This window comes from Denticeps clupeoides, unplaced genomic scaffold, assembly GCF_900700375.1.
Source record: "Denticeps clupeoides unplaced genomic scaffold, fDenClu1.1, whole genome shotgun sequence".
Classification (NCBI taxonomy): domain Eukaryota; kingdom Metazoa; phylum Chordata; class Actinopteri; order Clupeiformes; family Denticipitidae; genus Denticeps; species Denticeps clupeoides.
The window spans coordinates 90,804-107,887 of record NW_021630036.1 but is presented as its reverse complement, the minus strand read 5'-3'; the positions used below and the strand labels follow the sequence as shown (position 1 = coordinate 107,887).

At 48.3% G+C, this 17,084-nt stretch overlaps 3 protein-coding genes across 5 annotated transcripts; 1 reads left to right on the top strand and 2 right to left on the bottom strand.

Annotated features, from left to right (window-relative positions):
* Positions 1-4: 4 nt before the first annotated feature.
* LOC114781167 (calcium-binding mitochondrial carrier protein SCaMC-1-like) lies at positions 5-3,026 on the bottom strand (the record flags this gene model as incomplete). Its single annotated transcript, XM_028967899.1, has 3 exons — positions 2,136-3,026; positions 1,474-1,600; positions 5-51 (listed from the first exon to the last, which is right to left on the bottom strand). Coding segments are annotated over exons 1-3 (357 nt in total), but the record flags the coding sequence as incomplete, so codon positions are not given.
* Positions 2,995-12,619, top strand: LOC114781124 (protein FAM102B-like). 2 transcript variants are annotated; one of them, XR_003747537.1, is made up of 12 exons: positions 2,995-3,207; positions 5,535-5,655; positions 5,758-5,787; positions 5,875-5,991; positions 6,080-6,126; positions 7,084-7,187; positions 7,839-7,934; positions 9,552-9,705; positions 11,155-11,291; positions 11,380-11,449; positions 11,527-12,111; positions 12,480-12,619. XR_003747537.1 is itself a non-coding variant. In XM_028967830.1 (11 exons), exons 1-11 carry the CDS (start codon positions 3,074-3,076, stop codon positions 11,567-11,569), a joined length of 1,053 nt encoding a protein of 350 aa, XP_028823663.1. In that variant the 5' UTR covers positions 2,995-3,073; the 3' UTR covers positions 11,570-12,619. The 2 variants fall into 2 exon arrangements, 1 of the variants encoding a protein (XP_028823663.1); XM_028967830.1 differs by having other exon boundaries at positions 11,527-12,619.
* On the bottom strand, positions 12,410-15,072 carry henmt1 (HEN methyltransferase 1). Of its 2 annotated transcripts, XM_028967829.1 has the most exons (6): positions 14,738-15,072; positions 14,527-14,642; positions 14,330-14,464; positions 13,454-13,636; positions 13,210-13,387; positions 12,757-13,142 (listed from the first exon to the last, which is right to left on the bottom strand). In XM_028967829.1, exons 1-6 carry the CDS (start codon positions 14,810-14,812, stop codon positions 12,837-12,839), a joined length of 993 nt encoding a protein of 330 aa, XP_028823662.1. In that variant the 5' UTR covers positions 14,813-15,072; the 3' UTR covers positions 12,757-12,836. The 2 variants fall into 2 exon arrangements, with proteins under 2 accessions (XP_028823661.1, XP_028823662.1); XM_028967828.1 differs by having other exon boundaries at positions 12,410-13,387.
* Positions 15,073-17,084: the final 2,012 nt, after the last annotated feature.

Sequence of the window (17,084 nt, the reverse complement as noted above, 5' to 3'; positions counted from 1 at the left end):
TTATACCCAGGTCAGCAAGCGACTGCTTGATTTCCATAAAGTCGATGGAGCCTGTGGGAAAACATCTGATTATTACGCATTTTTAATACACGGTTTTTAATACACGATTAATATGGTTTTTTAATACACGTTTTTTAATACACGATTAATACGGTTTTTTAATACGTGTTTTTAATACCACGATTATACGTGTTTTTAATACACGGTTTTTAATACACGATTAATACGTGTTTTTAATACACGGTTTTAATACCACGATTAATATGTGTTTTTAATACGTGTTTTTAATACACGATTAATACGTGTTTTTAATACGTGTTTTTAATACATGATTAATACATGTTTTTAATACATGATTAATACGTGTTTTTAATACACGGTTTTTAATACATGATTAATACGTGTTTTTAATACACTTTTTTAATACACGATTAATATGCGGTTTTTAATACACGGTTTTTTAATACACGATTAATACGTGTTTTTAATACACGGTTTTTAATACACGATTAATACGTGTTTTTAATACACGGTTTTTAATACACGATTAATATGTGTTTTTAATACGTGTTTTTAATACACGATTAATACGTGTTTTTTAATACGTGTTTTTAATACATGATTAATACATGTTTTTATACATGATTAATACGTGTTTTTAATACACGGTTTTTAATACATGATTAATACGTGTTTTTAATACACTTTTTTAATACACGATTAATATGCGGTTTTTAATACACGGTTTTTTAATACACGATTAATACGTGTTTTTAATACGTGTTTTTAATACACGATTAATACGTGTTTTTAATACACGGTTTTTAATACACGATTAATATGTGTTTTTAATACGTGTTTTTAATACACGATTAATACGTGTTTTTAATACGTGTTTTTAATACATGATTAATACATGTTTTTAATACATGATTAATACGTGTTTTTAATACACGGTTTTTAATACATGATTAATACGTGTTTTTAATACACTTTTTTAATACACGATTAATATGCGGTTTTTAATACACGGTTTTTTAATACACGATTAATACGTGTTTTTAATACATGATTAATACGTGTTTTTTAATACATGATTAATACGTGTTTTTTAATACACGGTTTTTAATATATGATTAATACGTGTTTTTAATACACGGTTTTTAATACACGGTTTTTAATACACGATTAATACGTGTTTTTTAATACACTTTTTTAATACACGATTAATATGAGGTTTTTAATACACGTTTTTTTAATACACGATTAATACGTGTTTTTTAATACACGGTTTTTAATAGACGTTTTGGTGCTCTGCCGTCGACAGTGAGACTAGAAGATCCTTCTCTCTTTGTCTGCATGAAGGTGTTGTAGTGGGCGTGGTCAGTGTACAGGGGGAGAAAGATGGGCGTGTCGGTGCAGAGTGAGGAGTGTCGTGTTGGATGGCGTTTTGTTTTACGGTGATGCTCCTACCGTCGTTGTTCTTGTCCAAGCTCTTGAACGTCAGTCGGAGCTTCTTCTCGTGCTCCTGCAGGTACTGCGAGAATTCGTTCAGGTCCAGGCCCGAGTCGCGGTCAGTATCGCCCATGGTAACGATTCTCTGTCAAGTAAAAAAAAGACACGACGTCCGTACCTGAAATGAGGCATTTTCATCATGCAGTGAGGAGGACGTGACGTGTGCAGGTCCAGGTGAGTAGTGAAGGGTGTGTGTGTGGATCCTCGAATGACTATGTGCAGAAGAATGCAGGGTGTGTGTGTGTGTGTATGTATGAGTGTGTGTATGTGAGTGTGTATGTGAGTGTGTGTGTGTATGTGTGTGTTTATATGAATGTGTATATATGTGAGTGTGTATATGTATGAGTGTGTGTATGTGTGTGTGTATATGTATGTGTGAGTGTGTATGTGTTTGTATGTGAGTGTGTGTGTGTGTATATGTGTGAGTGTTTATATGAATGTGTATATATGTGAGTGTGTGTATGTGAGTGTGTATATATGTAAGTGTGTGTGTGTATGTGTGTGAGTGTTTATATGAATGTGTATATATGTGAGTGTGTGTATGTCAGTGTGTGTATATGTATGTGTGTGTGTGTGTGTAAAATGTCCTTTTCTGAGCAGATCCAGAACTCGGCCTCTACCTGCGCGTCCCCGGCCTCTGCGGTGAATCCCATCCCCGCCAGACCCGCCTTCAGCTCGGCCACGTCGATCTTTCCGTCCCGGTCGGTGTCCAGCTGGGCGAACAGCTCCGCGTAGGAGCGGGACGCCGCGTCGGAGGCGCAGTGCGCGTCGGACATGAAGAGACTCCGCGCCGTGAGGAACATGGCGGCGCGTTTTATACTTGTTATACTTCCAGATTATTCCTACTTCATCACACACAAACTTCCCGGCTTCCAAAGAGAGGAACGGGGGTCACTTCTCCGTTCCTCGGGGTGGCAGGACACGCCCTGTTCTCTCTCTCTCTCTCTCTACCCTGTAACCACGCCCTGTTCTCTCTCTATCTGTCCACGCCCTGTAACCACGCCCCTCTCTCTATCCTGTAACCACGCCCCTCTCCCTCTCTCTACCCTGTAACCACGCCCTGTTCTCTCTCTCTCTCCATATATAAATATATATTAATAAAAGAAGCCTGAAAATAAAAGTACATTTTTACTTAATGGAACGTTCGCTTCGTTGCGGTTTCACCATGTTTACCATCTTTATAGATCCGGATTTATAGTCTCTCTGGCGCCACTGGCGCTGTAATATACATACACACACACACCTACACACACACCCTGTAGAGGAGAACATATCGGTACATATGACAGGTTTTCGGCTGTTAAACGTCATAAGCCAGAACATTGCGACCACTGTCAGGTGGGGTGAAAGTGACGTCCCCCCGGCGCTGCCCCAAATAAACCAATATAATAAAGTACGAGCCTTAATGTTGAACTGCGCCTGATGATTCGGGTTCTGATCCTCGCGAACGCGCCCAGCTCGCCGCCTGACGGCCGCGCGCCTGACGTCATCACGCCGCCGAACAGAAGGCGGGAGCCTCGCGCCGCGTCCCCGCGCTTTCCCGCCACACGGAGCCGTCATGATGAAGAAGAAGAAATTCAAGTTCCGGGTGGACTTCGAGCTGGACGAGCTGTCCTCCGTCCCCGTCGTCAACGGGGTCCTGTTCTGCAAGGTCCGCCTGCTGGACGGCGGCTTCTCGGAGGAGTCGAGCCGGTGAGGACAGCGGGACATGCTCCATGCTAATCTCCGACATGATTATAAGAATAATAATATTACCCCGGAAATAAACTGCATATTTGTGTGTATGACGTTTAGATATTTATATATAATGAGTGTGTATGATGGTGTGTTTGTCTGGGGACCGGTTGTGTGTGATTGTGAGCATGTTGGACATCACTGTGGTGAGTCCACGTGAATGCTCGTCCTCGCCGCTCTGAGACAGGCCTGGACACCGTGGTCACGTCTTCAGAGGACAGAAGATGCGGCTTTCTGATCCGTCTTGGACCTCAGTGACGCCTCGGCGGTATTTGGAATTATTTCGGTTCCGTTTGAGGTTCTAGACACTGCTGGGACTGTGCGGCATGTTCTGGAACACAGCTTCCTGCTGTGAGGCGGCGGAACAACACAGTGTTGTTGCATTTTGAAGAACGTTTAGAGGAAAGATGGGGTTCAGGGGTCATTGCCCCGGGGGCTGCGACCTTTACCAGGTGACCTTTGAAGTCTCCTGGTGACACACGGCCAGCGTCTGGTGGCTTTTGGTGACCTGCTGGCAGGGATGTGAGGGCGCCTCGAATTTCAGGGCTCTAAATTTAGTGTTGTCATGGAAACGGCAAGCTGGGGGTTTCCATGGGCAGTGGTTGCCACGGCAGCCATGGTACTGTGTAGGGGGAACAGCGGAACATCTACCAGCATCTATATGACAGAACGACTGTGTGTGTTTAAGGTTTAAAACCTGGTTTTAGAAACAGAAAACACACTTTCATGCCCACTCTCACCACACACACACACACACACGCCCACTCACACACACACACACCACACACACACACACACGCCCACTCTCACACACACACACACACACACACACACGCCCACTCTCACCACACACACACACACACACACACACGCCCACTCTCACACACACACACACACACACACACACATGCCCACTCTCACACACACACACACACACACACACACACGCCCACTCTCACACACACACACACACACACCACACGCCCCACTCTTCACACACACACACACACACACACACGCCCACTCTCACACACACACACACACACACACACGCCCACTCTCACACACACAGACACGCCCACTCTCATGGGTGGTAGTGGCCTAGTGGGTAAGACACTCGTCTATGAACCAGAAGACCCAGGTTCAAATCCCACTTACAACCATCGTGTCCCTGAGCAAGACACTTAACCCTAAATTGCTCCAGGGAGACTGTCCCTGTAACTACTGATTGTAAGTCGCTCTGGATAAGGGCGTCTGATAAATGCTGGAAATGTAAATGTAAATGTACACACACACACACAGGCACGCCCACTCACACACACACACACACACACAGACACGGCCACTCACACACACACACACAGACACGCCCCACCACACACACACACACAGACACGCCCACACACACACAGACACGCCCACTCACACACACAGACACGTCCACTCTCACACACACACACACACACACAGACACGCCCACTCTCACACACACACACAGACATGCCCACTCTCACACAGACACGCCCACTCTCTTACACACACACAGACACGTCCACTCTCACACACACACACACACAGACACGCCCACTCTCTCTCACACACACAGACACGCCCACTCTCTCTCACACACACACAGACACGCCCACTCTCTCACACACACACACACACACAGACACGCCCACTCTCACACACACACACAGACATGCCCACTCTCACACAGACACGCCCACTCTCTTACACACACACAGACACGTCCACTCTCACACACACACAGACACGCCCACTCTCTTACACACACACAGACACGTCCACTCTCACACACACACACACACAGACACGCCCACTCTCTCTCACACACACAGACACGCCCACTCTCTCTCACACACACACACAGACACGCCCACTCTCACACACACACACAGACATGCCCACTCTCACACAGACACGCCCACTCTCTTACACACACACAGACACGCCCACTCTCTCACACACACAGACACGCCCACTCTCACACACTCACACACAGACCCACACACGCCCACTCTCACACACACACACACACACACACACACACACACACAGACAGGCCCACTCTCACACACGCCCACTCTCTCACAGTGTGTGTGTGTTTTGTAAAAGTGTTCCCATAGCAACAGGGGAATTTTTGCTGGTTTCTCGGGCAGGAAAATAAAGTTTGAGTGTGTGGGCGAGTGTGTGTCACTAGCTTCTAGTTTTCCTGTATGAATGAGTCATGTGTGTGTGTGTGTGTGTGTGTGTGTGTGTAGGGAGACGGTACAGGCGAACTGTGTACGGTGGAAGAAGCGATTCTCCTTCCCCTGCAAGATGAGCGCCAGTGCTGGTACTGGTGTCCTGGACCCGTGTGTGTGTCGGGTGTCTGTTAGGAAGGTATGACACACACACACACACACACACACACCTTCAGGTGTAAACATCGACAGCATAGAAGCACTTTTTAAGTTGTTCTTTTTTTTCTTTTTTACGTTGCAGGAGCTGAAAGGTGGGAAGACGTTTGCCAAGGTATGAACCGTCATGGCCGCTTCTTCATCCTTCACTCATTTTAACATGTTTTGCTGAAATGGACCGTTTCTTCACCGTCATCGTCAGCTGGGCTTTGCTGACCTGAACCTGGCCGAGTTTGCAGGTTCGGGCAGCACCACCCGCAGGTGCCTCCTGGAGGGTTACGACACCAAGAACACACGGCAGGACAACTCCATCCTGAAGGTACACACATTCACACACTCACATGTATACAGAAGTGTGTGGTTTGCTAGAGGAGGTATCTCACAGCTCTCATGTCCCCCGTGTTCAGGTGGTCATCAGCACTCAGCTCATGTCAGGAGACCCCTGCTTTAAAACGTAAGTGTCCAGGACGTAAAACTCCAACGTGCCGTTCTTCTCCAGATGGGACTTGAGACCTGGCAAGCATCTTCTCAGATGGTGCAGAAAGTGACACGTGTTGATGAAATGACAAGATCTGATAGTGGTGTTAAAAAATACCGATACAGCAATATCCTGCGATATTTTAGGTGCCGATATTGTATTGATACAGCGACATCACGTATCAATATTTATCTATACAAGTTTAGTCCACCGGGAGGTGCTGTCCAGCGTATTCTGTAGTGAGGTCAGCAGAGAACTACGACCTCGCTGGGGGACAGGGTGGCCCAGCGGGTAACCAGTAATCAGAAGGTTGTCGGTTCGAATCCCAAGCAGTAAAGGTGCCACTGAAGGTACCGTCACTGCTCACCAAGAGTGATGGTTAAATACAGAGGACACGTGTCACCGTTTCATGTGCTGTGCTGCGGTGAATCACAACGGTTTTATTTTTTATTCTTTTCCAGAGTGACTTTGTGTTTAAAATCTCTCATTTGGTTCACTAGGACCCAATCTGTAAAAACTATTAGTTTAATAACGCAGAATCCATAATAAATCTACATTTCCTAGAAAGGAAGGTTTTTAGATCATTAGTGGTGTTAGAACGTGTAGTGGAAGTTGGTTCTACCACCTCATCTCCAAGACGGAGAAGAGTCTGGATGATCGAGAGATGGTGGTACCAGTGGAGCAGTGATGGAGCAGTGTTGATGGATCTGAGGGACCTCGGTCAGCTACAGGAAGCCGGTGGAGCGCTGTGGGAGAATCTAGGAAACGCACACCCCAGATCTCACTCGTCCGTCTTTCTTTGTGTGTTAGATGTTAGACCATCGTGGTGAGGCCCTTCTTCCTCCTCTTCAGCCTCTCCAGAGCTCCAGGTGGAAAGTGAGCTTCACCAGGTAGGACAGTGGTGCAGATCTGACGCGGGCGTGTGTTCCACAGGCCGCCGTCCACAGCCACGGTGGTGGGGATTCAGGGGGACGCAGAGGGCCTCTTAGAGGACAGAAGAGGCGGGGACTCGCAGAAACCCTACCTGGCCATCTCAGGTGAGTTGGTCTTAAAGTGAAGTGACTGTCACATGTGATGCACAGCAGCACAGCACACGGTGCACACAGTGAAATGTGTCCTCTGCGTTTAACCATCACCCTGAGTGAGCAGTGGACACCATGACAGGCGCCCGGGGAGCAGCGTGTGGGGACGGCTCGGGATTCAAACTGGCAACCTTCTTATTACGGGGCCGCTTCCTTAACCACTAGGCCACCGCTGCCCCCAATATATGTGACCCCACCAAGGCAGTTTTGATGTTTTCTTAATTAATGACCTTAATTAAGGTCATTATTTACACTCCCTCCCTCTGTGATATCCATCATTTCCACGAAGCGTCTGAAGCGTCTTTCTTTACTGTATAATTCAGCGTTTCAGCTCTGGGTTGCCATAGCAACACGGAGAGTTTTACCCGAGTTGCAGTCGCTCTGGTTGTGAAGCTGGTTTTACCGTATGATTTATTATTAATGTGCAGGTCTCTTTGAAGAGAGATCATACGTAGGAACCACCTTGCTAATTGTCATGGTAACCAGATCAGAGTCTCCATGTGTAATTCTGGGATGTCGCTAAGTTTAAGGAACAAGCGTAGGCTGTAAAACGTGAATAGTTTTTTATATAACTAATCATTTCTATCCCACTGTCTCCCGCCACAGAGGCTGCATTCAGGGGGGCGTCTCTTCCGGAGGACGCAGGGGCCGTCGGTCACTCCAGGACGTCCAGCTACGCCAGTCAGCAGTCCAAAGTGTCAGGTGCAGTAGCCAAAACCTGATGTGTATTTACGCGTCTTTATTCCCCGCGAGGGTTTTGGTTCCTGTGTGGATGTACGTGCCGTGATGTGAGAGATGGAGTCGAGGTTTCAACCTATTCTACAACCAATACTTTATATTACATTTCTTTATATTCCTTAACCGCTGCCCCAAAAGCTGAACTGGGCAGTGGTGGTCTAGCGGTTATAGAAGCGGCCCCGTAATCAGAAGGTTGCCGGTTCGAATCCCGATCTGCCAAGGTGCCACTGAGCAAAGCACCGTCCCCACACGCTGCTCCCCGGGCACCTGTCATGGTGCCCACTGCTCACCAAGGGTGATGGGTTAAATACAGAGGACAAATTTCACTGTGTGCACCGTGTGCTGTGCTGCTGTGTGTCACAATGACATTCACTTCACTTCAATTTTTTATTTTATTATTTTTTTTATTTTAAGACCGGTAGGGGTGTGTGTGATTCTGCAGGACCACCGTCTCTGGCCATCAGATGTACCTCAGATTTAATGATGGGGACGTCCTTTATTTTATTTATGATCCTGTAATTTCGTTTTATTTAGTTCTGTGGGTTCATGTTTCAGGATCCGCTTTTTTTTTTTAATGCTGAGTCATATTTCTGTTTCACTGGTGCAATTTGAGACTCGACCTTCCTGCAGCACTTTATTTCTGAGAGAGAGAGAGTGTGTGTGTGTGTGTGTGTGTGTGAAGTGATTGTCATTGTGATACACATGACAGGCGCCTGGGGAGCAGTGTGTGGGGACGGTGCTTTGCTCCCTGGCACCTTGGTATGTGTGAGTGTGAAGGTAATGCTGTGTTGTGTGTGTGAGTGTGTGAGTGTGAAGGTAATGCTGTGTTGTGTGTGTGTGTGTGTGTGTGTGTGTGTGTGTGTGTGTGTGTGAAGGTAATGCTGTGTTGTGTGTGTGAGTGTGAAGGTAATGCTGTGTTGTGTGTGTGTGTGTGTGTGTGTGTGAAGGTAATGCTGTGTTGTGTGTGTGTGAGTGTGAAGGTAATGCTGTGTTGTGTGTGTGTGTGTGTGTGTGTTGTGTGTGTGTGTGTGTGTGAAGGTAATGCTGTGTTGTGTGTGTGTGTGTGTGAAGGTAATGCTGTGTTGTGTGTGTGTGTGTGTGTGTGTGTGTGTGTGAAGGGTAATGCTGTGTTGTGTGTGTGAGTGTGAAGGTAATGCTGTGTTGTGTGTGTGTGTGTGAAGGTAATGCTGTGTTGTGTGTGTGTGTGTGTGTGTGTGTGTGTGTGTGTGTGTGTGTGTGTGAAGGTAATGCTGTGTTGTGTGTGTGTGAGTGTGAAGGTAATGCTGTGTTGTGTGTGTGTGTGTGTGTGTGTGTGTGTGTGAAGGTAATGCTGTGTTGTGTGTGTGAGTGTGAAGGTAATGCTGTGTTGTGTTGTGTGTGTGTGTGTGTGTGTGTGTGAATGTAATGCTGTGTTGTGTGTGTGTTGTGTGTGTGTGTGTGTGTGTGTGTGTGTGTGTGTGTGTGTGTGGGGTCGTTGTGTTTATTGTGCTGTTTGTAGAAGCTGAACTGAGCTGTATATGAGAGGGGTTAATGTACGGAGTGGCGCAGCGCGGGTCATGTTGTCCTGCGTCTCTGTTGTAGGGTACAGTACAGGACACTCCCGGTCCTCGTCTGTCTCCGACAGCACCCACCGGAGGAGCACGTCGGTGGGCAGCACGTCCACCGGCATCGCCAGCATTCCAGAGCCCAGCGAGCCTCCGCAGCAGACGGGAACGCCCGAACGGGGCACGAGCAGGTGTGTGTGTTGCAGCCTGTAAAACTGTAGAAATTCACGATACACAAATTTCGATTTATATATACACACACACACTACTCACAATAAGTTAGAGATAACTGAACGAGAGACTCGTACATACGGTGTTTGTTTCAGACGTTTTTGTGATAGGGAGGTAATTGTATTGGGGTGATAGACACACATCAATTTGTGTTTTGCATGTGATGGTCTCATTGCGTACTGGTGTACCTTATATTGGGGACAATACCGAGAGACAAACTCAATGTGGCATCACTTTCAAAAAGCTGGTATCGTCAGTAAGTTCCAAGTTCATCATTCAAACAGCCACGAACACACGACGTCACTTAACGGACGAGCAGTGTCACCTGGCCATGGCGCCTTCGGGTCGGTCACAGGCAGGCAGATGTTGCTCGTGAACTTGGTGCGTCTACAAGTGTCATCAGCAGACTTGCATCAAGACTGACTTGCGTCATGTGACCTGGACAATGCAGCAGTTGTCTACCGCCCTGTTCTCTGCTTGGTGGAGAAGGTGAGGTGAGCGATGTGCTGAGGTCAACATGGTCCCCAGAGTTTGCTTTGGTGGAGGAGGTGCAACAGTCTGGGCAGGAATCACCAGTCAGCACAAAACACATGTGGTTATTGTACATGGCTCAGTCACTGCACGTTCTCACCTCAGAGACATCATAGAACCCATCATCATCCCCCAATTCCGCCAACTTTCTGTTCATGGAGGATGAAGCTCCACCACATCGTGGCAGAATTGTCACAGCTCGACTTCAGGAAGTTGGGAGTTCTTCATATGGTATGAGGGGCCATCAATGTCCCCTGACCTGATCCCCACAGAGCAGGTCTGGGACCAGTTGAAGCAGAGACTGAAGGATCGTACCCCATCTCCATGGGACCTGGCAGAACTGTGTGTAGTACTTGTGGAAGAGTGTGTGTGTGTGTGTGTGTGTGTGTGTGTGTATAATAACAAATGAGTAAATGGAAAAAAAATGTATTTTAATGTTTTTGAGCCAAGAAAACATTGGTGCAGAAGTAAAACGTATTTACACGACCAGTTTTATCTGTAATCTGGCCAGAAACGTCGGCCATTCTTTACACGTTCTACAGGCACTAACCTGAACCTCAGGAATCACCCGAACTCAACTTTCAAATCAAAGGAACATTTAATAAGAAATTTACATTTTAATAAAAATAATTTACATACGGACAGGACACTATAGACGTCCACACACAGCTCCAAATTTTCACATTTCTTTGCAAGCTTGGCGTGTCCCTCATGTAAACATGGGGTCCTCCGGGTAGCCCACTGCAGTGCCTGCTGAAAATTGCTGTAGTGTTCACTGTATTCGCCGGCAGAATCGAAATATCGACACCAGTGAAGTCGCTGTAGAAGGCGGTGTGTTTACCGCGTGTTTACCGCGTTTTTACCGCGTGTCTCCTCAGGTACCCAGTAAAGCAGGACTCTATGGAGTCCCAGCTGAAGAGGGTGGACGCCACACGCGTGGACGCGGATGACGTGGTGGAGAAGATCCTCCAGACGCAGGACTTCACTCCCAGCATGCTCGACTCCAGTGCTGAAGGTAACCACGGCAACCAGAGCCCATTTGAATGCTTGAAGCCGCTCCCATCAGTCACGTGATGGTAATTATTATGGTGTTTGTGTTCCAGAGGAGGGTCTGCGCTTGTTCGTGGGTCCCGGGGGGAGCACGGCTCTCGGCAGCCACCACCTGCCTGCCGGGTGAGTCGCTCCGTTGCGCCCGCGGCGCCCGGCGTGTCGGCTTCCCGGCGGCTGAACCGAGCTGTGTGTCGTTTCAGGGTCGGCGCCGGGCCGTACGAGCAGGTGGTGATGAAGCGCTGACTGGTACAGGTGCCACAGCTGGTCTGTGGTCTGTCCCAGTCCTCCGTCCCCAGCTCTAATTCTTCCTATTTGCCGGGATGAAATGAAGGGCGGGCTGGGGACTGGAGCGCCATGTAGCGGAGCCAAGAGGACCCGTTTGAGGACTACATTGTGAACGCAATCATAAGAAGAGTCTCAGCTCGCGTGTCAGGATTTCTGACCGTTCTTTTTTTCTGTATTGTGTAATTTGTGCTAAAATGGGGCGGAGCCTCCGTGTTTAGTAGCGTACGTGTGAGTTGGTGTGTGTGGTTTTTAAGTATGTTAATAACTGTAAGACAGTTCATCTATACTGTAATCATCTCCTCTTCATTTATTCCTGGTCATGTTACACGTGACTGTGCTGATATCTGCATATTTTATAATGTTTGTAATGTGAAGGTGTGTGTGTGTGTGTGTGTGTGTGTGTGTGTGTGTGTGAGAGAGAAATTGAAAAAGATCTTCCGCTGTATTTCTGAAGGATCTTCTGAAGCAGAACATGGATCAGGCTGGAGGACGATATAAATGTAGGTCTAAAGCTTACATGGTGTTTTGTTATTAAGTGCTTCAGGGTTTAATTGAATATCAATATGCCATTTTTATTATTATGTACTATAAAGAGTGGGATTATATATTTTTTGCTGTGGATTCTCTGGGCTGGATGCACTGTGGAACTCACTGGTTCTCTGTCCAGTTCCTTAGTAATCTGTCTGAATCTAGTATCTACAATCTTGTGGTCATCGAACCATTTTTTAGATCATCAGCTATCAGCCATAATCATCATTCACGTGTTCTAAATATAGCGTATATATATATATATAAAAGGACGAATACAGGACAATATGAAGGGCTGAACGTGACATTTTTCCTGGTATTGCCATCATTACTCCTCCAGTGTGATGCCTGTTCTTGACCAGTTGGGCCGGTTCCGTGTTCCCACTACGTTCCGTGTGATGGTGGCTTCTCGTGGTGATGGTGCTTCAGTGTCTTATCTGACTGTTACCACACGGTCAATAAAAACAAGGTTAAAAGGAAGCCGTCCCGTGAGATTCTGTTCAGAAGATTCATAAAGGAACCACGGAACACTCACGTTCCTTCGTTTATTTATTCCGAGAACCACAAGCATCTACACATGCGGTCAGCGCGGTATTACGCAAAATTCCAAACCATATACACAAGCAATCCAGGGAAAATTCCGGAACCAGCCTGGATGAAGAACCATCTGGGAAAGAACACAGCGCTGGTGGACCGGTTAGGTGGGGACGTCCCGCAGGACGACGGCGTGGCCGTCCGGGGTCAGAGTGACCCTCCGGCCGTCCAGCAGGGCGCGTCTCAGCTCCGGCAGCGTCCGGCACAGGGACCGGATCCTGGGACAGGACCAGATGCGGCGCAGCGGCACGCACACGCAGCCTCGCAGCCGGTAGGGCTCGCCGCCGCCGGGCTCCGCCTCTTCCTGCCGCGCCCTCCACGCCAGCTCCGCCGCGCACAGCACCTCGTTCACCAGCGCCCGCTGCATGACGTTGTTGTCCCTCAGGCTGGGGTACACCACGCGGTACAGCTGGGGACAGTGAACCGTCACCGTGGGTCAGATGGGGGGATTGAAGCGGTGTGACGGCGTCTCGTACCAGTTTGTACGCCGACGGTTCCTCTCGGGCCCTCCAGTCCGCCGGAGCCCCTCGTCCCTCCGCCCGCCGGAACACGCCGATCTGCGTGCAGAACCCGACGTGTGCGTGTGTGGGAGGGGCCTCGCCGACGCCGGTGAACTCCACCGCGTAGCCGAACGTGCGGCACGCGTCTCTGGCCCTGAAACGGAGCGCGGTGAGGAAACGCCGGCAGCAGAAACAAGGGCCCGAAGGGCCCAGAACTCACCAGGCCTGGAACTGGGCTCTGGTCCACTCGAACTTGTGGTCCGTGTGTCTGAACGCGGTCACGCCGGGTAACAGGGGGTTGAACTCCGCATTCGGGGTGCTGACGATCACGGACGCGGGCGCCATGTAGCCGAAAAGCACCGCGGAGAAGACGTCCACGTCGGGCAGCGGCAGGTGCTCCACGCTGCGAGGAAACCACTTCAACGTCACACACTTATCTACAAGCAAGGGCTGAATCATATTCATTTATGGGTTTTATACACTTTCTACATCATGGAATAAAACTGAAGATAAAAAGATCTGCGTCTCTCCAAATCAGGGAGCTTTTCCTGCAACGGCATCATTTCACACTTGTGGACGCTTTTATACTGAACAGATTCATCAAACTACCTTCTCCTCATACTAAATACGTTTCCACAACCGTCCAAATTTGAAATGTATTGAAGTAGAATTTTGCGAAATGTTATAAAGTGAAGCGATTGTCACATGTGATACACAGCAGCACAGCACACGGTGCACACAGTGAAATGTGTCCTCTGCATTTAACCCATCACCCTGAGTGAGCAGGCGCCCGGGGAGCAGTGTGTGGGGACGGTGCTTTGCTCAGTGGCGGATCGGGATTCGAACCGGCAACCTTCTGATTACGAGGCCGCTTCCTTAACCGCTAGACCACCACTGCCCCCCAACTAGACCACCGCTGCCCCTGCTGTAGCACACAAGGCTTGACGTGCAAGTGATACGGACCCAAACACCAACACAGAACCGCACGGGAACAGACACACCGCAGTTTTATATTAAAACAGGACCCAAAACCAATCTGGTGGAATTTCCCGTCTCTTTTCTTTGAAATATTCGTATAAAACCCCCCTTTGCTTACAGCTCCACACAGGTGACCAGGTCGAAGCCCCTGGTGCAGGGGTCTCTCTCCACCACCGAGCCGTGGTACAGTTCCACCGCCAGGGGGCGCTCTCCGGGCTGCAGGTAGTCTCCGGGGAACGGGGATAAAGTGAACCTGCACAGAACACAGCGACATGGAGACGCGGCGACATCAGCAGCCGGATCCGACTGACCTACATGCTCCTCCTGACGGCGGACGCGTCGGTGTCCAGCCCGACCAGCAGCTCCACCACGTGGCGGAGGAAGCGCAGCCTGCGCAGGAGACTGAGGTTGGAACAGCCGACATCCAGAACCTGAGAGCGGGGAAGAAGAAGAGCTTGTAGTCTGGAGCGCGGAGCAGTTAGCAGCGAGTTAGCAGCGAGTTAGCAGCGAGTTAGCAGCGTCTTACACTCTTTACGTCGTTACTCTTTACGAATTCAACCACGAACTCGTATCGCTGTTTATACAGCGGCGGGGAGAACATGGCGAGTTCGGCCGCCGGACGGACTGACTGAAGCGGAGATTAATTATTCAATTTCGGCCGCCGGACGAACTGACTGAAGCGGAGATTAATTATCCAATTTCCCAATGCGGCGTGTTGCCAGGTCATAGCGAATTCAACAACCGGACGATGCGGTGGGTTGCCAGGTCATAGCGAGTTCGACAGCTGAATGGACTGACTGAAGCGGAGATTAATTATCCAATTTCCCGATGCGGCGGGTTGCCAGGTCATAGCGAGTTCGACAGTTGAATGGACTGACTGAAGCGGGGATTAATTATCCAATTTCCCAATGCGGCGTGTTGCCAGGTCATAGTGAATTCAACAACCGGACGATGCGGTGGGTTGCCAGGTCATAGCGAGTTCGACAGCTGAATGGACTGACTGAAGCGGGGATTAATTATCCAATTTCCCGATGCGGCGGGTTGCCAGGTCATAGCGAGTTCGGCCCCTGGACGGACGGACTGAAGCGAGATGCGGCGGGTTGCCAGGTCATGACGAGTTCGGCCGCTGGACTGACTGACAGAAGCGGGGATTCATTATCCAATTTCCCGGCGTGTTGCCAGGTCATAGCTTATTTCGCAATGCGGTGTGTTGCCACGTCATAGCGAGTTCGGCCACCGGACTGACTGAAGCGAGGGATGCGGCGGGTTGCCAGGTCATTTAAAAAAAAAAAAAGTGAAGTGTAACAGTCATTTGCATTTAATGTTCTTTGAATGGCCAATCCTGTTTACTGTTTTTTTCCGCCATCTAGTGGTGAATTAAAGACGGAACAATTATTATGGGTTAAGGTTCCAGCCGACCCTTTTTTCATATATGCACCCGTGCCGTCTGCACACGCGTTGCTGCAGATTGGCGCCACTGAAGAAAGGAGAAATAAAAGGTTAAAGGACAGAGGAAATAAGCAAAGTAATGTTGAGAGGAACTACAGCCATAAGAAATTATTTAGCCTCTCATGGATATCAGCTCACGAGGTTTGTTGACTTAAATATTTTATTTGTGATTAATGCATTGTTTCATATGTATGAGGAAGTGTGCAAGAACTTGTGTTAATGCAAGGTTTTTCTTTGTTTTCTTTGTGAGCAGTTTTTGACTATCTCGTGCCTCCGTCATTCCGTGAGGGTGCTACAGTGAAGTGTCCCTGTTGTGTTCACCAATCATAACCCTCTTGTGTTTCTCTCTAGGATGAGGAACACAACCCAATGCATCCTGTGCTGATCCTTGTATTTAAAGCGGTTTGTTCTGGAGATCCGCTACAAGAGAGGACTGGACAATGTTTTAGCTGATGCACTATCACGTTCCTATTTAGATTAATTTTCTTTATGAAAAACTTTTTGTTACGTCCTTTGGGCCGTAGAGTGGTTTAGGGGTGCTTTGTGTTTTGTGTGTTTCCCTTTTAGACTGTTTGCTGGGTGGAGATTGGGATTGATGGTTCCGCCCCATATTCAAATTTTTTTTTTTTTTTTTTTAAATTTGTCACATACAGTCATGATATGATATGATATGCAGTGAAATGCTTTTGCGACTGCTATAGACCTGTGAAACAAATACGCAAATATTGCAAACATAACCAAATATTACAAATGTATGTTTTTAAACATAAAACATGTGTAACAGGTAGGGTGAAGGTGTGCAAATGTGTAAAGTGAGGTTGTGCAAAATCCAGAAGTGATTGTCAGTGAAAGTGCTGGAGTGTATTAGAGTTTTGTCCTATGCAGTGTTGTGGTTGAAGCTCCTCCTCGGTCTGTCAGTGTTGGACTTCAGGGAGTGGAAGCACTTCCATGATCGCAGCAGAGAGAAGAGTCCATTGTTGGGGTGGCTGAGGGCCTTCACTGTCTTCCTGGCCCTGGTCCAGCACCGTTTGCTGTAGATTGAATTGAATTGAAGGTCAGGGAGCTTGGTACAGATGATTCGTTCAGCTGATGGAACCATCCTCTGTAGGGCTCGCCTGTCCTGCATGGTGTTGTTCCCGAACCAGGTTGAGATGTTTCCCATCAGGATGCTCTCTATGGTGCAGGAGTAGAAGTTCCTGAGCACCTTGGAGGGCAGTCTAAAGTCTCTCAGGCATCTGAGGTTGCCGGGCTGGGCCTTTTTCACCACGGTGTTGATGTGACAGGACCATGACAGGTCCTGCGTTATGTGAACACCGAGGTCAAGGAAGCTGTCTACTCTCCACTGGGCTCCTGTTGATGACAGGGGTCTGGTAGGTCCTCTCCTGCTTGGTACTGAAGTCCACTATTAACTCCTTTGTCTTGCT